This window comes from Alosa sapidissima, chromosome 22 (genome assembly GCF_018492685.1).
Source record: "Alosa sapidissima isolate fAloSap1 chromosome 22, fAloSap1.pri, whole genome shotgun sequence".
In the NCBI taxonomy this organism is placed as follows: domain Eukaryota; kingdom Metazoa; phylum Chordata; class Actinopteri; order Clupeiformes; family Clupeidae; genus Alosa; species Alosa sapidissima.
The window spans coordinates 12,786,871-12,809,059 of NC_055978.1; the positions used below are offsets into that span (position 1 = coordinate 12,786,871).

At 42.6% G+C, this 22,189-nt stretch overlaps 1 protein-coding gene across 2 annotated transcripts; it reads left to right on the forward strand.

The window, feature by feature from the left end:
* The first annotated feature begins 174 nt into the window (after positions 1 to 174).
* Positions 175 to 21,899, forward strand: LOC121697730 (SLAM family member 6-like). 2 transcript variants are annotated; one of them, XM_042079378.1, is made up of 7 exons: positions 177 to 985; positions 1,178 to 1,468; positions 2,087 to 2,320; positions 4,770 to 4,865; positions 5,754 to 5,840; positions 17,426 to 17,491; positions 19,588 to 21,899. In XM_042079378.1, the coding sequence occupies exons 1-6, from the start codon at positions 934 to 936 to the stop codon at positions 17,470 to 17,472; spliced, it is 807 nt and encodes a 268-aa protein (XP_041935312.1). In that variant the 5' UTR covers positions 177 to 933; the 3' UTR covers positions 17,473 to 17,491; positions 19,588 to 21,899. The 2 variants fall into 2 exon arrangements, with proteins under 2 accessions (XP_041935313.1, XP_041935312.1); XM_042079379.1 differs by lacking the exon at positions 4,770 to 4,865 and having other exon boundaries at positions 175 to 985.
* Positions 21,900 to 22,189: the final 290 nt, after the last annotated feature.

A 22,189-nucleotide genomic window follows, 5' to 3' on the forward strand; every position in this document is an offset into this window, starting at 1 on the left:
TGTTTATTTTATGATTTATTGTGTTTCTTTAAAAAACCCAAAATGAACTGCACCTCAGTCCAGCAGATGGCGGTAATACACCTGATTGTAAACTGCCATAAAACTCAACAGAAGAAGAAGAAGAAGAGTTGAAAACAAAGATGGCTGCGCCCATTATTGCCGAAGTTGATATGTATTTTCTTTGTATTTGATCTACGTTGGTCGATTTAATGTCGGTTTTAAATGCTCTTACACACTTGACTACATTGCTGCTCTAATCCGGTCACCAATTTATACATTGCACGGTCTTGCTGGGCGTGCAATACAATGTAAAGCTTGGTTTTTCGTGCTGGATTGCTAAAGAGGCTATGTCGCTAACAATAATGACTAGCCTGCCCGCCCCTCGTGGCTCGAGAAAAACATGACGGCACTTGTTGAAATTGAAATAGGCGAAAATGGCAACATATTATTGACATGTAAGGCTTACAATAACGGAGTTTACTTGAAATGTTAGTGTATGTTAAAAAACATATTTTGTATTAGGATTTCGCATTGACATGTTCTTTCCGACTCTTCGTGTAGTGAAAACAAACTGGAACGCGTCACGTTCTCGCGTAGAGCAACTCGGGCGGAGGAGTGCAGGAAAATAGCTGCTGCTACTGGATAGCGGTATTGGAGCTGCTCGAACGAAACCCATAGATATCTATGATGAAACCACTGGGCGATGGTTTTCACGTTCCCACCAGATCCAAGATCAGAGTCCCTGCATTATCTGACCATAGACAGTAAAGACAGCCCGTGTTCTGGTTCTACGTATCAACGCGAGACTCCTTTTCTCTGGTTTCACTTTCGACACCTTTCTAGAGGCGTTGGCCAAGCTCCTTTTCCTCAAGTCCAATAGTACAATTTAATGATCATCAGATTCCACCCCATTTATGTAAACAGTTCCTAATTATGAAGCAGCAGGCGTTGTCCCTTCTCTTTCTTACAGTCCAGATCTGTTCATGTAAGTACACAGCCAAAGTGAATCGACAGCATAATTTAGCCTGTTTATCGGCTAACGTTAACAGCTAGCAAGTGAAGTTCGTCGTAATGTCACTTTACTGTAGTTGTGACGCACGTCAAGCTTAATTAATGTTATGGAATGCCATACGACACTCTTTCATCTGCTAAATAATATTTATTGTGTTTACTTCAGCTGAAGACACTGTTAATGCGATACTCAATGGAGTTGTTACTATTTCCCCTGTTGGAGGACCTCCTCAAATCGAAAACGTCGCGTGGAAGTTTGGGAATGATAAGGTTGCCGAGTATGATCCAACCTTCGACAAAGAAGCACAGTATTACGGACAGTTCAGGGGACGAACAACGTTGAATGTGAAATCTGGCAGCATTGCAATATCTACGTTGACTCACGGAGATGAGGGAAAGTACTCAGTTGAGGTTAACAATGTGGTGTTGACAAAAACGTTTTCTCTCAAACTCTTTGGTAAGTCAGTTTGCCAAGTGTAGGCATATCTGTACATCTGATTAAGAAATGTTCACACTTGCTCCCCTCATTGTTAAACACTGCCCTTAAATTATGTACTGTATATGAATTTCTTCGAATTTCATTGAATTTCATTTCTACTTCCTTTAATTTGAAATTCAAATTAAAATTCTACATCCTGTTTTTGAGCTCAATTCCAAATTCAAGAATTTAATTGGGATTTAGGAGTCATTCTCAATTCAATTTTGCACAAGCCTGGGGGATATGTGTACAGAAAAAGCGGTTCCCTACAAAAAGAAGACATATATTCATACTTGCACCCCTCATAAAAGCATTGGTCATCACAGGGCCTTTAAAATAATTGAAAAATGTTCAGTAGGCAAATTGACTTAATGCAATTATTTTCAGTTTTCTGACCTTTTTGTGATCAACACTGCTGATAACCATCACGTTAAGTAATTTCATTCCAAATCATTTATATCACAGCTTGTGTTTCTAGAGAGTTTGTGGTTGCATCGTTATAGTTTCTGGCTTGGCGAATGAGTGAAAGACACTTATCTTGACTTGACTGTTTTAGGATGCATGCCATTCTAATATCACACTTTGTTAATTTTTCAGAACGAGTGAGGAATATTAAGATAAGTAGGGAAAACCCTGATGTCCCCTGTAAGCTGTCCTGCAAAGCTGAGCCAGATCCCTTGAATTACCAGTGGATTGGAGGTGGACGGCCGGACGATGAAAAGAACATACTGTTTGTCGATGAGGTCGACTGGTCCAAATCGTTCACTTGTGTTGCAAGTAACCAAGCGAGTCAGGCTAATGCTACAGTAATTGCGGAAGGTCTTTGTAGAGGTGAGGAGACTGAACTATTTACATTAGGCACTTCACTTCTGAAACCCAGTTTGTAAGACACCAACCTTTCCTCCAGCGGCGAGTTCACAACACATGATTGGCACAATGTCTTCACAACACACCATATGATTGGCTCAATGTATTCACATCACACCACATGATTGGCTCAATGTATTCACATGTTGACGTTTTGCCGAGGAAGGGGTGGGATATGTGTAGACAACGGCCATGTTGGCGTTACAAACTAACCCCATGCATTTCTATGGAGGATTTTTAGAGTGCTGTGGTGTGGTGGTGTGGGTGTTCCCATGCTGCCTTGCGCACAATTTGATTCACGCTGCTAAGGCAGCCTGGAGACCATGGAGCAAATTTTCGCCTGAGATAGGGAACCAATCACAGAATAGGTGAGAAAGCAAGACGATGATGAGCTACAGTATGCACAGACGCATTTGTTAGACATCCGTGGCACCCAATAAACGGATCTGGGCATTTTTTTCAAATACGAGAAAATGAACGTTTGGTTCCCAGACCACGTCTCATTGAGAAGTGGTGGCGCTAGCCAGGCTAGTCTCCTCATTAGAAAGTCTCTGGTATCATCTGCTGTATTTACCTGCTCTACTATCAGTAGATGCAGTGGTGGTCTCTATGGTTGCCTCCCCCATAGCCTCTTCGTATGTTGACCCAACCAATGCTGTATCAGCACTCTTCCGTTCCTTTTCCTTGTTCTGCATGGCCTGCAGGGCCTTTTCCCCCGCATTCTTTCGTTCCATTGTTCGCTCCCACTTTCTATGAACCGGCTCCTCACAGTAACCTTTGCGGTCATTACGCATGGAATGCCAGAACTGCCATTTCTCATCCCCCATCTTGACCCCAAAAAGGTTTTCTTGGGACTCTCGTGCCGATTTGTTCTCACAAAAAATGTCAACAGATTTTCCATATCCCCATTGTACTCCTTCATGTCAGTTTTCCATTTCTCACTTTGGACTGTGGCCAATTCATATTGGCGGGGAAGCCGGTATAACGGCTTCTACACACAGTTGCGTTCCATCAAGTGGGTGTTCCCGATGGTAGCTATGCAAATTACTTGAAGTATAACCGTAATTTGATTGGTTGGTGCCGTCCGTCGATTGGCTTGATTGGCCGGTACCGTCTGTTGGTGCAGCAACAGCTGAAGTTCTCAACGCGAGCGACGGGAGAAACATGACGCAACGGACCCACAATTCAGTTCGGCAACGGATGACGCAAGCCCATGTAAAGTGAATGGGATGCGTCTCTAGCAGACTGCAATGCACGCAACTGTGTGTAGGAGCCGTAAAGGGCTTCAATTCGGCTGGCAGTGTATTGCTCCCCAATGGTATGTTGCAGAACAACCAGTGGTCTTTTAAAGCAGAGGCGAGAATCTTTGCCGCCATAGACCTGGTTCGCAGGACTTTACCGGCCCTTGCAGGGCGAAGGAAGATACATCATGCATTCAATAATATCCTTCTTACGGGGCAAGACACCATGAGGGAGGTCAGATGCTTCCATATAGGCCACATCTTCAAGTTCCTTCTTGGATTTTGACCTTGCTCCATGAATACAAATCGCCATTGTTAATTTGTTCGTCAGTACTGGACATGCCAAACTTCAATTATGGTGAATGTGGGTTTTGTCACTGAATAAAAGCCACATCACATGAGACTGTTTTTTAGAAACAAAATATCTTAATATGTATGACACTTACATTTTCTGCCAGTACTGTGACACATTTTGACAAGAATCATGATTTGATAAAGTGTGGGAATGATATTGATTTTTTTGAAATCTTTAAAGACCTAGTGTTCTTGAGAACTTTCTGTGTCTCAATCAGTGACCGCTAAAGAAGATACGTCAGCCATGAGTTTCGCTTTGTTTTCACATGGCGGCCATTGGCGGCTAAAACGAGGCTACAGGGTACACAAATCATAGGATTGTTATGTTCTATGCATTTACCTGTAGGCGGGATTAATTAGTAAGTGTACCCTGTAGCCTCGTTTTGGTTTGGCCACTGTGTGAATAAGGCGAATACTCCCTTTACTTTGCTGTTTGCATCTTTTTGTACATTAAAAACCAATAGGTCGCGACCGCAAAAGGGGTGCTATCTCTATAGGTAGATATGAACAACGTATGACTTATGGCCTGAAAAAGGTTGTCAAACGATTTTTCACTTTAATCCCTGGTTATAATACTACCCATACCCCAGCCGATTGGAGGCAGTTTATCACTATGCTACCCTTTCCTGCTCACCTTTTGGGAAGGCAAAGACTATCAAAGCTATTTTTTTAAATATAATTTAAAAAATTTAAATTTTTAAATCTAACTTTTACTATCCTTGGCAGAAGTAAACATACCATGTTTTTGTATTCTTGCTGCAAATACTGAATGCTATAACAATTGTTTTTTTTGTTTTTTATTGTCATGTGCGCTATAGATGGTTGGAGTAATTTGAAAAAGACTCTCGTAGGTGTAATATTGACTACAGGAGCTGTAGGACTTGCAGTTTTTGCAGTCCTTTTTATTAAAAAAGGTAAGTATCAATTTTCTTCAAAGCATAGCATGTGATTAATTGCTCACAAAGTGGTTTACCAGATATACATCTCATACCACACAGTGGACCCTAGTTTGCTGGTGGCCTGATGGGTTGTCTCAACTCCAGCGATAAATGAAATATTCTGCCAAGGCATGAATTTGGGATATAGGTGTGGTCACATGTTCATGTCAGACAGGGAGCAGTTAAAACCACCAATCACAAACTTTCAAGGTCTTATTATCTAGTAAAAAATACCACATTCATTTTATTGGAAGAGTGGTGCATCATGCCTACATATTTATGTACTGGCTATGAAGCAGGCACAAACCTGTGTGGGTTAATGCAATTAATACAAATTACAATGAATCTATCTTGGAAAAACTCTCCTGACAAGCACTGTCCAGAGCCTGCGGTGATATTATCCCTTTGCATCATAATGCAGTTTGACTGATTCAGTTTAAAGTAAAGATTGCTCAGCAGTGCTGTTGGTAGGCTTCAACCAAAGCTTTGTTTTCAACAAGAGCAGGTTGGTGTTGTCTCTATCACACAATATTAACCAAAGTAATCCAGATGTAGAAAGACTGAGAGCTTGGCCTTTGCCTTGGTTGACCCTTTGCCTTGTATACAAATCTGAAGTGTGTTGGACCAGTACTTTTTAAGTTATGGGAGAGGACACAAACAGCTAATTAACTTCCGCCTGCCTCTTCCTAGTGCATTTTAATGCAATAGTATGCATCTGTAGCTTTACCTACCTACCTTACCGTTTTCGCTCTCAAACTAGGAGCACATTTTTCTGTCTGAATTGAGGATGGCATTATGGTTGTTAAGTTATGGCTCTTTTGCTTTTATTTATTGCTGAGTCACAAATACATTGCAATCTCACAGGGAACATCCTGCGTCACAACCCAACAACAACAACAACAACAACAACAACAGCAGCAACAAATGGTACTGGATCTAACAAGACAGCAGGTACAGCTATGTTTATGAGGACATACATTGTGAAGTGGTATTGGGAGCATTATACTGGTGTTCGGGGATGCCCACGGCGGCAGCCGTATCCAAACGCAACAACACGCTGTCAAGGGGAAACTAAATACGTACTATTCTACCTGCCATGGGTCCCTAACCTAAGTGTAGCATAAGTAGGGTTGGGCACCGAAACACTGTTCTAATATAGCACCGGTGCTGACACAAACGGTAGTTACTGCATCGAATAACAACGTGGATTTCGGTGCCTCATTTCGGTGCTTAAATAGCGTTTTTTTATTTTATTTTTTTATGCGAGGCATCACTGTATGTCATGCGCCATCTCTAATGTCTTGCTCTGATAGCAACACATCCAGATACAGTTAGCTAACATATGATAAACACTGGATGTATAAACCAGAGGGGTGCACCACATAGGCGAGTGGACAGTGTTTGACAGCTTGCGTGAGCCCAAAGCGATATCGCGAGCTCCTGTCAAAATCTAGCAGTGGGCCTAACTACACACTTAAGCAAAAGGCTATGAAACAACATCAACACTAGGCTAGCCTATATGTTACACAATATCATTACTAATGCGCTAACTGACATTTATTTGAAATGTTATCAGCAAAGTTGTAAGGTGAAAACTTTATTTCACGGTGTGTTAAACAACTTAATGGCATGATATTAATCCTTCATGTGCATGAGGCCCATATAGCATCACAATGAATTTGAAGATCATGTTAAAAGTTAGCTGGCAAAAACATATACAGTTGGCATCGCTTTCAAATGACCACTTCATTCGCGCATTACGCGGCGTGAAGCTGCGTGAAGCTTTAGTACCACTTTCAGCCACTGTGCGTCGCTCTACCACTGTACATCGCTCTGCCTGCGGTCCCTTCTGAAAAAGCAGGATCTACCATTAAACATAATTGTTGCCGAGAGTAATCCCAGCCTACGAATTCAATAACAAAATAAATCATGCATAATTAAACATTACCTCGATTTAGGCTTCTTGGGTATGGCTTAAGGCTTGACTACACGGTGGTAACGAAAATCGAAATTGAAATTTGCTGTCTACATTATTGTCAGTGTTGGGGTTAACGCACGTTAACTACGCAAATCAAAACAGTGGTGTGATAATTGAGCCAGTAGAGAAATAATGTCATTTTTATTTTTCTGTACAATAAACAAATACATCTGCTTTATGCCGCAGAATTACATTCATATTTGGAACTTACATAGTCCAATGCATCGTTCCACTACGTTAGTGTTTCCCAAAACCACAGTAGCAACGAACGTTCGCAACCACTATCGTAAAGCTGTGTAGTTACAACTACACCTCTCGACCTGTGGTAGAATGCTAGAAGCATAGTTCCAGGGATCTTCATGTCAAAGACGTCTGACTGACGCCAGTTATTTGTTTGCAAATTAATAATTATAAATATATTTAGGTTTCTAATTGATATTTACACTTCTAACCACCATACATCCACATTTTAAAATGCCCAAGGCAGAAAATACATAAATTAAAAGTCAATTTGCAGCCATGTGCACGTAAGTAAGTCACACACTTGCAGATAATAATAAGGTGGTGCGCATTTTTTGACGAGTCAGCTGAGAATATGTAGCCTTTGATTTTCATGGAGGGGGGGGGGGGGTCCTTGTTCGTTTACGCAAACCAAGCCAAGAAGGCTGATTCTGATTTTGATAATATGATCTGCACAAAAGATAAACTTAGGTAAACAACGATGTCAATATTGTTGTCAACGTCTTAACCCAGATTCGAACTCTTGGACAGGGGACTGGTAACTGCTGTGCAACGGCGGCTGTCATCTGCCGGCCTTAACGCAATGCACCACAGAAGTATGTGCAGGTGCCCGTTCACGTGCTACTAAACGTCATTAACCACCTTAGTTTCCAAACTTCAGTAGTCTGGACTATCATGGTCCAAACTTACAGTACTATGTAAGTACGACAGTTTTGGGAAACAGTCGTAACTTACATGTTGGTTAGTTGAACGATGCATCCTGTTAGTAAAAAGCTAACCTCCGTAGTTGTACGGGAAACGCTCCCCAGATCAGCTTGTAGGCCATTAGCAATCTGTTTATTTTATTTTATGAAGCCTACACAGTATATCACATGCCACATTCTCACTTTCAATAGACAGATGCAATAGCCATTGGTCAAGTATTGAGTATAAAGCAATTAAGATAGTATGAAGTACTTTTTGTATAGGGTACTATCATAAAAATTCGTTAAAACGAATAGCATTTTGCAACTTGACAAAACACTGGATTAAATATTGTAGGCACAGGAGAAAACTTGTACATCCATTCGCCCGTGGGGAGATCACATGCCAGTTGCCTCTCCCTTCAGTATGACTTGTTCGGCTGTGAGCTTGTTTCGCCAAAAAAAAAAACTATTGCAGATATCAATGCGTCTTTGTTCATGGGTTTGGCCTCACAGCAGAGGCTTAGACAACTATGACCCACGTTTTGGTTTCATAATTTGCACTACTTATTGACTGCAATGTAGTCAATTGACTGCTTGACAGGTTATTTTTATTTTTCTGTACAATACACAAATACATCTGCTTTATGCCGTAGAATTATGCACTTGGATAGCCTATAGAACGCGCACATTTTGGAGAGAACGCACGCAAGAATCTGTAGGCTATTTGTGGCTGGTTACCAGCAAACAATGTTTAATGCATTAACTCAAGACGTCAAACATTTTCTAAACAATACAAACAGAAAGGATGCAGCAGGCAGCAAATGTAGAAGAGTCATTTCCAGTGGAAAAACAAAATGCTGAATGAAGCCCAAATTTATGAAGGCATATCTGGCAAGTTGTTATTTTTTGAAGACGTAAATGGTTGGGCTATAGGCCTAGTTTGCAAGAAGGAGACATAAAGCGTGAGCATGCCACACTATCCACAGCTGTGGTAGCGGGGGTAGGAGGATTACTGTTAGCGCAGGATTTATATAAAATTCTTCAACAGAAGGCCTGCCTCGAATGCAGGCTTGTGGTTTGCGCAGCCTACAGTAAGTAGGTCTAGTGAGTTAGGAGTCCTCTAGACTTCTTTTCAGCTATCTCAGAGGTGGAAAGTTGCGTTCGTTGGGGGCAGGGCCGGGTTAACAATTTATAGACCCTTGGGAACAAATGTCTGATGGCCCCCCCTGCCCCCCAGCCAACGTGAATCGGGCGGTCAGTTAATAGGCCTATCGTGAAGATTTGTATTGCCATTTAAGGCACGAGCGCATCTGTGAGGCCAAGCCTCACCAAGTAGCCCGTTTGTTTACAACTAACATTACATTTAATTAAACTGCTTATAGGCTATGCCGAAATAATTTCAACATTTTGAATATCAGTGTCAGGTGAATTAGGAAATGCCTTATGGTTGAAAGCTGCTTGGGATCCCCCCTGTCAAGCAATAACCATACAAAAAGTTAAAAACAGATGACATGATGCGCATCACTGACATAATGCGCAAATAATATTGCCTAGATATTCCAATATATTCGAATACATGTGTTTATTTTAGAGGGGATATTCGAACGTCATTTTTGAGCAATTTTGACAGCCCTAGTCCACTGTAGGCTACGCCAATCGTCTATTAACACCTTCCACTAACCCCGGTGAGTGGGGGTCCCTATAATGCGTGTGAAATAGCACCATTGAGTAGCCTATGCGAAATAGCCTTAAAATCGTTCCGGTGTTGTTTGCCTTCTGGTTTCTCCACCTACTGGTTTCCTTGCGCGTGCATGCGCTGCAGCAGTTGTCAGACATTCACAAACAAGTTGTTTTAGGCGGTTTGAAGTCGCTTTTCATACGCCATGAGCGCTCGGCTACATTACAGCCACTCGGACAAAAGACATGTAAAAAATATATGTTTTGAAAACTAGCATTAAACTGGATTCAATCCCGCAAAAGCAACACACGCCTGATTCCCTACTCTTTGAGCCAACTAATATGTTACGCGAATCAATTAACTATTGAAGGCTACCATTAATTAATAATGTAGGCAACACCCAGGTAACATGTTGTCCAGGCTATCTGAAACAAGGGGTTGCCTCTCATCTACAACAACTGGTTACGTTGGGCTGCTACAGTCGTCAGTGCACTGTGCACAGTAGGCCTATGCTACTCTTTGTGGTTGATCAACTAAAAATAAAAGATGTATTTGGTGATGACGTTATTGTAGGCCTAGTAGACCTAAATTCTGAGAAATTAAATGGTACGAGAAACGATCTACATAGCGCACCAGACCGCGATGTCTTCAAGGGTTGAATGAAGGGAGTTTGCAAAAATTAGTGTATTTTTCAAGTCAATAAACATTCTTAATTTTCGAATGTCTTTGTCAGGGAACATCTGACTTTTAAAAACCATAGGCCTGGTTGTCGCTCAGACAAGGAGTTATAAGATAAAGGCAATACCATTTGTGTCACTTAATGCAGTTCAGTGAATTAGCAAGATACCATCAGAAGGCAACAGTCATAAAGCACAGTGCGTGCGCGCGCTCTCTCCCCTGCGCATAAAGCTGTCTGCGTGTTGTAGGCTAGATTTGCGTGAGTTCTTTCTATCTGCTTACTTTTGTGAGTTGCGACCACCTAGGCTATGTTATAGACGTTCTATCTATGTCTATAAATCTATGTTTAGCTGTGTCATAAAACAATAAGCTTTGTCAGACTACTTTTAAAATGATATTCAGGGCTATATACATTTTAAACATTCAGGGCTGAAGACCCGACAAAGCCTTGCGTTAATTCTTCAGGTGGGAAGTGTCAGGAATTTTCATACGAGAGACGCTCTCATTGGTGGTTAGTATATGAAGTAGGGAATTGACAGCAACATATCCAATCACATTATGAGAGATGCTGAATTTAACATAAACTGCGATGTTTGATTTTAAATGAATGTAAATTTAGCCGGGACTGTAAGCTGTCACACGTGGGTGCTCGATGTTTTCAGTGGGTGCCCGAGAGACGGAGCATCCACGGTATCTGCGCCTATGACAAGCGTATCTCGCGGTTGCATCCATTACAAACAAACATGCAATGTGAACGTCTGGGATTGGGAAGAGCACTAAATGCTCTACTGAATAAGCACGAAGTCAAACCTTTAAATGAAAAACACTCTTTAATAATCAAAAAAATAAACCGCTAATGAAGTAAACTTGTGACCATCAAAAATCGTTTATCGCCTGTAACTCCGTGATAACAGGACGTAACAGGAAGGCATTTGGCTGAGCAACGGAGGTTAATATGCTCTATATTTTGTCCAAATGATGTCTGTCTATCATCGTTGCACTCAGAGAAAACCAGAATGTTTAATTTGTCCTGCGTTTCTTCTACGGCTGCAAACGGGATTCACTCGCAGTTAACCAAATATTTCTTTATTAGGGCAGGGCAGGCATATTTCTGGCTATTAAATTATTTCTAAACCAGTCTGCTAAAGTTTGTAGTGAAGTCTGTGTAGGGTTTTCCAGGCTCCATTTCTTTTTACGAGACACCCTGCTCACTTGAGCCATCTACCGGTTGTTTGGGTTGTTGCAGCGTCACACTGGGAAAATACAAATTAAAGTCGCGTGATACCGTGTGATCCCACGCGCGGACCGCGAGTGAAGCTGGCCAAGTCGAAGCACTGCCCACTGTATATGTAGGTTACATACCTGATGTCACTGAGCTGTCAAAGACGCTACGAAACCATCTCCCTACGTTATCGCTAATTAAACTCAGCTGACTGGTGTTGGCGCAAGTAGGCGTTAAAATGCCTACTAGGCTAGCGCTGGGAATCTAAACACTTCAACACCGACATGTAGCCTAACATGTTCAAAACTACTGCATGTTATGGGTTAAGACATGAAATTTCTTGAAGCATTTGGGAACACACTGAATTAACTGGAAAGTAGAGTCCCTGTTAGATTAGCTTGCTTGCAAATGCCGTTGTCCATGACCTGGCAGTTTTATGGCAAGCGGTTTTAACATACCTTATGGCAAACCGCCTAGTCGCTGTAGCCCAGTCCTAAATTCCCAAAGGTCCTAAAAGAGTCCTGGTCGTGGCAAAGTCCCAAGGCGAAAATCCCAGAGACTCACCGAACTGCAGTCCTCTTCCAGCGACGATCTTTCCATGGGAGATGCTGGATTATGAGGCTATAGGGCTGCAGCACTAAACTCCATCGGAAAATCCACTGGTTAGACCCTCTGAACCTAGCCAAGAAGGTGAGAGGGTTATGATCCGTATATACCACCACATCCTCACCTCCTCCAGCTAGATATACTTCAAAGTGCTGCACCGCTAGCACATGTGGCAATGCTTCTTTCTCGACAGTAGAATAACCATTCTGATGCATGTTCAACTTCTTGGAGAAGTACGCCACTGGTTTATCAATTCCGGAAGGGTCACTTTGAAGCAGCATCGCCCCTATCCCTACATCACATGCATCCACCGCAAGTTTAAAAGGTCTCTGAAAATCTGGAGCTTGCAAAACCGGCTCACATGATAAAATAGCTTTAATCTGATCCAGTGCTGATTGACATCTCTTGTTCCAAAGGAACTTGACCCCTTTCCTTAACAAATTAGTCAACGGCTCCGTCACCGCTGCAAAGTTGGGTACAAATTTCCTATAGAACCCACACACCCCCAACAGCCGCATCAGCTGTCTTCGTGTCCGTGGAGCTGGGACCTCCAGGATGGCCTGAATATTGGCAGCCCTTGGCAACACAGCCCCCTGGCCCACCTGATGCCCAAGTTAAGTAACCTGCCCTTTACCCAGCTCGCATTTCGGCAGATTAACTACCAGACTTGCCTCCTCAAACCTCTGAAATAGATGTTCAATATGACCCAGATGTACGTAACTACATTTGATAACCCCGATGTAACATGGTTCATTAATCTTTGGAATGAGGCTGGAGTGTTTTTCATACCAAAGGGTAACACAAGGCACCGGTATAGCCCCTCTGGAGTAACAAAAGCAGATACCTCCTTCGCATGGTCTGACAAAGGGACTTGCCAATAACCTTTCAAAAGGTCAAACTTCGACACAAACTGGGCCTTCCCTATCTGATCAATGCAATCTTCCAGTCTGGGAATTGGGAAAGCATCTGTTTTTGTCACGGCGTTTACCTTGCAGTAATCAATGCAAAAACGAGCTGAACCGTCTGGTTTAGGAATGAGCACAATGGGAGAACTCCACTGACTGTGGACTGGTTCCACTACTCCAATATCCATCATATACTGTAACTCCTCTCTCACCAGAGCCAGTTTAGCTGGATGCATCCTATAAGGATGTTGCTTAATGGAAGGAGCATCCCCAGTTTCCACATCATGCACCGTCAAAGATGTAAGCCCTGGTCGGTCCCTAAACAAGGCTACATGAGACTGGACTAGTTCCTGGACATTGTCTCGCTGACATGGAGTCAAATGCTGAAGTAAACTGTCCAAATCTGCCAAGGCAGCAGAATTCTGCAGTCGTGCACTGACTGGTCCTCGACAATCAACATCTACAGGTGGCTCTATTTCTAGAGCTACATAACCCTGCCCCTGTGACGAGGTTACCACACTACAGACGGGTTTAGAGGTGGAACGCTCAATATACCTTTTCATGAGGTTGACAAGACACAACTGCGTGGACTTACGGCGATCTGGTGTACTAACCACATAATTGCGATCACCTATCTTCTTCACTACAGAATAGGGTCCACAAAAACGTGTGCTAAGTCCGTCCCCCCTCATAGGCATCAACACTAGCACCTTTTCCCCCACCGTGAAAGTCCGCACCACAGCCTTTTTGTCGAACTGTTTCTTCATGAGCTCTTTGGCTCCTTGCAAGTTGGTTCGAGCTACTTCACAAGCAGAGTTCAACCTTTCTTTAAAGACCGCCACATACTGTACATACATAGACTACCCTTCTCCCCAGGCTCCACAAATCTCCTTCATGAGCTTCAAGTGCCCACACACCTCGTGTCCATAAACCAATTCGAAGGGACTGCAACCTGTGGAGTCGTTGACTGCCTCTCTAAGAGCAAACAAAAGAAAAGGCATGGCCACATCCCAGTCTCCGCTACACTCTGCACAATAAGTTTTAATCCTTGTCTTAAGGGTCTGGTGACATCTTTCAATAGCCCCTTGGGACTGCTATGCCGAAGACATGATTTGTTTGATACCCAACTCCGACATAACCTCCTGGAAGACACCAGAAGCAAAATTGGAACCTCGATCAGACTGGACCTCTCTGGGCAAGCCGTACCTAGAGAAGAACTGAAGCAGGGCTTCAATCACTGGTCTTGCTTTAATGTTTTGCAGAGGCACTGCCTCAGGAAACCGTGTAGTCACATCCATAATTGTTCGTAAATATTAATTTCCTTTCTTAGTTTTCCTAAGGGGCCCCACACAGTCCACTAACACTTGTGAAAAGGGCTCCTCTACCACAGGCAGAGGTTTTAATGGAGCTGGGGGAATGGTCTGGTTTGGTTTTCCCACCACCTGACACGTATGTCATGTCCGACCACCACATCTGCATGCATTTTAGGCCAATAAAAATGCCTTGAAACTCTTGAAAGTCTTACGAATACCTACGTGACCGGCCATAGGTGATTCATGAGCCAACCGTAAGACTTCCCCACGAAAACATACAGGGAGCACAATCTGACACACCATCGTCCAGTCCTCTGTTGCAGGATGCCTCGGTGGCCTCCATTTCCTAAGTAACACCCCCTCTTGTAAGTAACAACCCTCTGACAAATCAGCAATCTCCTCATGAGAGGCAGCCGTTTCAAGTAGAGAAATAAAGGAGGGATCTTTCCGCTGCTCTTGAATCAATGCTTCCCGGTTACACAACATCAAGTCAGCCGATCCTCCAAGCAACCTGCCCAACACAGTGTCCCCCAACTCAACGTGTGAGCGTGTAAGCACACATGCACCAAACACTTCCGGATACTCCACCTCCAAGGCCTGCGTCTCGGGAATGTCACAAGGCACACGAATCACCACTGGGGTGACGCAAACGCGATCACCTGCAAGATCATTACCAAGCAGCAACTGAATCCCTTCTACTGGCAAGGACGGCACTATGCCTAAAACCACTTACCCGTCTACCAAGTTACTCTTGAGATGGAGTTTGTGCAATGGCACAGCTTCAAATTCATCGTCTAAACCTTTTAAGAGAGCAGAACTATTCATTGAAGTGCAGGCTGGCAACTCCAACACTCCTCCTCGGAGTAGAACAGATTGGGCCGCACCTGTATCCCTAAGGATAGTCACAGGGACCTCGGACCCCCGCAGCCAAGAGCCATTGGACACAAAACTACCAAATATGTCTGGAGTAACTGCTTCGTTTGCTACTGGCCCATTGTTCTCAAGCACCCCCTCTCTCTTGGTATTAAGGAGAGCCATGGACTTAAAAGAGTCATGTCTGGGAAAAGAGTTCTTTTCCAACACTGGACAACTAGATTTAATGTGTCCTGACTTCCTACAGTAATGACAAATAACCTCTCTAGGAGGTGGGGGTCTAGAAAATCTCCAATTACTCAGATGAGACCTAGCACCAGTAGGCCCATATCCACCCTCTCTCACTTCTGTGGGCTTACTGTCTTCCATCGGTACCCTCTCAATGCTTCCAAAGCTCCCTCTCGGACCCACCTCCTTATGAATCAACTCGTATGAATCTGCCATCATGGCAGCCTTACGCAGCTCAGTTACCTCCTGACTATTTAAATATACCTCAATGTGATGAGGGACGCTGTTTTTAAATTGTTCCAGAAGGACTAACTCTCTCAGCTCTTTAAAGGTGAAAACCTCAGAGCCCTTCAGCCATCTATCAAAAGAAACCTCTTGCTGCCTGACCAGATCTAAATACGTATCACCAGGCTTTCGCTTAAGAGCTCTGAATGCTTGCCGATGACCCTCAGGGGCCACCTCATACGCCCGTAAAACAGCTTCTTTAATAACTTTGTATTCTGTACACTGAACCGAATCAAGTGCTGCATAAGCTTCCTGGGCCTTCCCCACAAACGCGCTCTGAACTAAGATTGGCCAACTCAACTCCAACTCAGCTGCTACCTTTTTCAAAAGCATCGAAAAAAATATCAACATCCTCTTGGCAGAACTTTGGCATTAATCTTAAACAACTGCTTAGATCAAACCTAACTTCATGTTTGCGTTGGTATTGATTATCTGTGGACTTTACTTTCTCTCGTTCTAAATCAATTTTGGCTCGCTCTAACTTACCGTGCTATTCTATCTTAGCCAGCTCCAATTTAGTTTGTCGCTCCATTTCAGCCAATTCAAGCCTCGTTTGTCGTTCCTCTGCTTCTGATCCAAGTCCAAGTCGTTTGATAATATACTCAATCATTTCCTGTTTTTTAACTCTTCTCCCACCTCAATGTCTTGGAATTCGGCTACCTGGCACAGTTGCGCTTTAGTTAAGCGAACCCAATCCTGACGCACAAGAGTTTTACTGAAAAAACGCGGCCGGGTCAAAAGTAGACATTGCTTGTGGCTAACCTAATTGGCATACAATGAAGAACAAAATAGCTGCAAACGAATGAAGAACAAAATAACTGCAAACGTCCACGAGAGTGTGAAACAAACACACGCTTACTTTACTTAAGTACACGGATCTCACCAGGCAGTCAAATTCCCACTCCTGTCACTTTACCCGCAACAAGACGTGAGCGTTAAATAAACAAGAATCTCCACCAGTGCCCAAAATAGCCTACCGACGTCTCAAACGTAGCCACTTCATTCACAATACTACGCGAATCCCACTATCCACCTTCAGTTTGACTAACAGAACACCATTAATATAGGCCCTGGCAGAATACGGTCACCACATCACTGTTTTCACCAAATCCACATCTTTGACTACCCGTTACGGCTTTATCCACGACTACTAGCCAAGCTGTTAAACCCAAATCACCCAAAACCCAAACCGCACAATCCAAACCCGGTCGAGCCTCCCAATTGTTAGGGGATGCCCACGGCGGCAGCCGTATCCAAACACAACAACACGCTGTCTAGGGGAAACTAAATACATACAATTCTACCTGCCAGGGGTCCCTAACCTAAGTGTAGCATAAGGTTGTGTTAATCAGTGGGTAGGAGACTAATTGCGTGGGTGCAAAACCAGAGGGGTAGGCCTACGCCAGCTTACCTCGTATTCTCGTCTCCAGGCCAGCCCAAGCTGGGGGGGGGGGGGGGGTCAGTCGCTGTAGCCCAGTCCTAAAATCCCAAAGGTCCTAAAAGAGTCCTGGTCGTGGCAAAGTCCCAAGGCGAAAATCCCAGAGACTCACCGAACTGCAGTCCTCTTCCAGCGACGACAAACACTGCATTCCAACAATAGCGCTAGCAAACCATTACCCACCTGAGCTGCCTTAATAGCTCAATGAGCCAATAAGTGGCCAGAGGTGAGCCAACGCCCCCTCTAGTGGATGGGATGTGAAAAATGACAGTGTCATGCCTAACACTGGGCATTCACAGATGCATATGAACAGATAGCAAATGAAACTTGTTGATGTAGGTGTTTCTCAATGTATTCCGGAGTAGAGGCGATACATTTGTCTTTGGCTCTTTTTTTATGTTTGCAGAGGAGGGAATGCCCTTGGCGGATGCAGAGTTGAATCAGGCAAATTAATTGCAATCAGCTGGTTGGGGTAAGTCTTCTGGTTTTTTTTGCATTTGTATAGTAAGTGTACTCTGCTCTTGATCTATGAATGTGTCACAATGGAGTGATGGAATGTTGTTGTTTTTTACAAGCTTGCTGTTGCCTTTGCATATCTGAAGTCACATACAGTGAAGCACATACTGAGACCCTGACATACCCAGATATTTTTTATCCACACATAGTGTTTTGGCTCACTCAAACAGATATTTCTTGAAGCACCCTCCAAAAAGAAGATTTTTGTAAATGTTTGTCAGTAGATCCGTGTGCAGAAGTAAAATGAAGACTTTTATAATGACAGTAGGAGATACCATCACAATATCAGCTGTAGTTTGTGTCTACTAGTGTGTAGGGAGATGCATTTTTTTTTTTTTTTACAAAAAAATCCCAAATGTCTTGTGGACAGAATTAAAAACATAAATAAAACAGATATTTGTTAAAGCACCCTCCAAAGAGAAGATTTTTTTTTATATGTTGGTGTCCGTGAGGATAAGTAATGGCCGGGTAAGGTTACAGATTTGTTTTTGTCTTCCACGATTGTCTTTTACAGTAGGATTGACCATATCAAACTATGCGATAATAGAACAATAAATTCTTGCTGCATCATGGTCAGTAGGTTGGCCACATTATGTGGCCTTTTGTTCAGGTTGCGTGCATCATTGTGCCAGTGTCAACACTGGAGTCGTAGGAGATTTCCCAAAAAATGTCCCTTTTGGTCGTGGCGTGGTTGAACATCTCCGACAATAAATCGCCGGTTGTTGAATGTCACATTACAAGATGCGCCCCTCTTTTGGCGCCATTCCCGACCTTTCTTATTTGCATTGTGTTCAGGGGGGATAAGTCGTGAGAAGTTTGCTATTTACAATAGCATAGTAACATATAAATACATTGTGACTCTAGAGGGAGCTCTAAACTCGCCAAAAATACCTAAACCTGCATAGTATACCTTTAATTTTAAAATCACTGATCCATTCATTTTTTCTGTTAGTCTGACATTTCCCATCTTGCCAGATTGTGTATGAAATACACCCTACACATACATAATCACTTACTTCCAATTTAAACCTTTTTGTCACCAAAACCCAAATAAGGAAGTGGGTGCACACTCCGCAAGCAAGTGGGCTAGTTGAATAGCCTACTCCACATCTAGCTTCACATCTAACTTCTGTTCTCGGAACATAATCTGACCAGCAGCTTTGGAGTTTTGGAGGTGGTGGACATATAACTGGCATGCATATCTGTTTCAGTAAGGTAAAAGCAATGACTGAAATGCAGTGTTGCAAGGAGTGTATGAAACATGAAAAATATGCAAACACTAATAATAATGGATAATTGTGGATAGAACAATATTTGTTTTAAAGATATATATGGATAGCCTGACGAGCCAGACCCACATGAAAATGTGGTCTGGGCACTCACCGTTCGCAGTGCTCATTCCGAGGGACGGGATAATCAGTTGTCTTTCAAATTCCCTCTGCACGCAATAGGACAGCGGCAGCGCTCTGAGTCCCGTGCGTTTCCAACCAGCGGAGCTAGTTGGCTAGTTCAAACGTTTGCCAACTTAATAAAAGCTTAACTCGTGTCACACTGTTCGCCAGCAGCAACATCCATCTTATTTGTTTTCAAGTAGCAGGGAATTCAAGCCAAACCGTTGCAACTCTGCCATCAATCATTATGTTAAGCCCACCTAACAACTCTATACACAATTTCATTGGCCTGATTAAGTTTCGATTTCTGGAGCTCACAAGCCAACTGAGAGTTGCTAGACTAACCCTGGAAGCACTAGGGGTGCGTCTAGATTTCTAGGCTAATATCTGGATATATGTGTACAGAACTTATAATGTGTGATGGTATCAGTTGTCTGAATTGTGTTTGCAGTAGGTTACAAGAACCTATTTGTTACTCAACATGATGTACCACCATTACTGTGACCGTGTGGCCTTTCTCTTTTTGCCTTTGGCCTTATCTCCAAAGCCTTTTTTTTATAAATAGAGTTAAATCTTGTAACGAGTAATGAGTTCATCCTCTTTTGCCTCGGTTCCTTCAAAACTACCAAGAGACTTATTTGAACATTTCTTCCCTACGCAGGAAGTTACAGGCCACCAGAACAGGAGCTCCCTTGTGGGGTACCTCAGCAGCCAAGACTCAATATTGTATGGCCCAATATTGCCCATTCTCCTGACTGTTTTATCCTTTTTTTTATTTTATCTGACCTTTTCTCTGACTGTGTGATGTCTCCCTTTTCAATCGCTATTAATATGTTATCGGCATGATGTCCAAATAGACTGCATGGTGTACAAATAGGATTGCTCCAGAGTTGCCTTATACAGATCAGAATGCCCATGTTCAAATTACTGCACCCCTCATGACAGATGATAAGAACTCCGACTGACAGACTCTAAATGACAAATGGGGAAATTCCTTAATGGAATTGCTTACATATTAGCATTTCTTCAGAAGAACATTATGGACTTACATTTCAGAAATTGCTGGTGAATCTTCTTGGTACAGAAGACAAAATGTTTCATTGTGTATTTCTGTTGTGAATTAGAAATATAGGAATGTGTGCTGTCAAGTGAAATCTCTTCAGCTGTTGTGAGGTGTCGACAAGGAGAGGACCACAAGAATGTAAGAATGTTAGTCCACAGAACTGAGGAATCAACCAAGTGGCTTAGTCGATTTTGATGTGTTTAGGTTAAATCAGGTTTTTCTTCCTATGACTGAGGAGTGCACTTTTACACTTTGCTTATATGTCCAGATTTTGTATTTGTATATAGGTGTGAGTGTGAGAGAGAAAGATAGAGAAAGCATGTGATTTTGAGTTGGATTTGTCTCACATTTGTAAAGTAAGCATTCGTGATATTGTGTTGTAGTTGAATTTTCCACTAACAAATGTGTGTTGCGTAAATCTGTTAAATTCTGAAAATGTCTATCTAACATTCAAGTAAAACCCAATTCAAGTCAAGTCTTCCTTTCTGGTGTACAATGTCCAGTAATCAAAGCTTATGTTTTTGACATTTGACGTAATGAAAATTGATCACTGATTGTGACATTCATACACAAGTCTGTCTGCTCCTCAGGTAGGACTCCTTACAGTACAGAATGGAAGCATCTCTGCATACGTTTCTAAACTAAATATCCATAGGCAGGGGACACTGAGAGGACCCAGGGGGCATGTGTTCTGTGTAGGGTAGGCCTGAGGCTTGCCTGTTAGTCCATGAATGTGACCAAATGTGAGGGTAAAAAGCCTGTGTGACTCCCAACACACAGCTGTATCATTACTGACTTTTGCATAGCATGATGAATTGTGATCACTATTTTGCGTGCCTTGCTTCTTTAAAGTTCTTTAAAGTGCCCATATTATGAAAAAAAAAAAACACTTTTTCTGGGATTTTTTTTCTGAATGTATCCTGCCTTCAGCCTCCAGGGTGAGCTGGTCAAAATCGACAAGGCTTTTGACGTCACAAGCCAAAACATTTCAATATTCCCACCCACCACCTTCTTTTAGGGCAACTATGTTACGTGAATATAATGGAAACCTATGGAGCTGCATTGAAGTGGGCAGGGAAAAGGATTTATACTTACTAAATCGTTGAACAAACATGAATAAAAGGCACAAAATAAGGTTGGTGTAAGAGTTATCTGTTTGTTCATGGGATTCATTCTAATTACATCACTTACATATTTCCTGCAACTAGGTGAGATAGCTAAGCTTATTTTGTAGGCTCCTGAAGTTCCACTGTTAGATAGCTAGCTAGCAAGCTAACCGTTTTACATAGAGATTATGGTAGGCTAAGTGTTAGCTACGGGCTATACTATGTAAAACGAAGGTGTAGTAGATGTTAGGGGATTTTGAATTGGCGTGTTTCAGACGTTGCATAATCAATGCCCCACCTCTCCACACCAAGCCTACGAGTTCAACTGTTTTTTAAGCCTACATATCTCAGAAAATAATATAGATACAAGCTTAAACCTTTGCACAGTAGTTGTTGGGTACTATTTAGCATTATTGACATAAAGTATGAGGCAAAGCCAAGATGGTCAGGCTTGGCTGGAGGTATTTGTTGATTTGGCACGAATGACCCTGGTAACAGTTAATGGAGTGGGGCGTGGGTAAGTGAGCAGCAGCTCATTAATATTTAATGAGCAGCAGAAACCGCACACTTTGACAGGGACTGAAAAAGAGTGTAATAGAGGTAGGTAAGAATCTTTTCCTACAAGCTATTTCCAGCAAACAACTTCAGAAACATGTTTTCTGGAACTCATAGACCTAACTTGTTGAAAAATAGTCATAATATGGGCACTTTAAGTAGGTATTCATGATGTGTCATTGTGTGAAAATGTAATTGTCCATCAACAAAAGTGGAAACATTTAATTAAAAACTGATTAAGTCTCCCTATCTGGTGTACAGTGTCCTGTAATCAACGCCATTGTTTCTGACATTGATATGTAAAGATCACTGATTGAGACATTATGTCTGTCTGCTCCTCAGGACTCCTCATAGGCTACTGCAATGCAATCCACATGGTAAGAGTTACAGTGTATGGCCAGTAGGTGGAGCTATAGCATAAATAGCACTGAGCATTTCTGAAGAGCTGATCATTGAGAGGTATCCGAATCCAATGATGGGGGTGTAATAGCCTATCTGTTGTGAGGGGTTTGAGAGACAACACTGTTTAGAAAGACGGG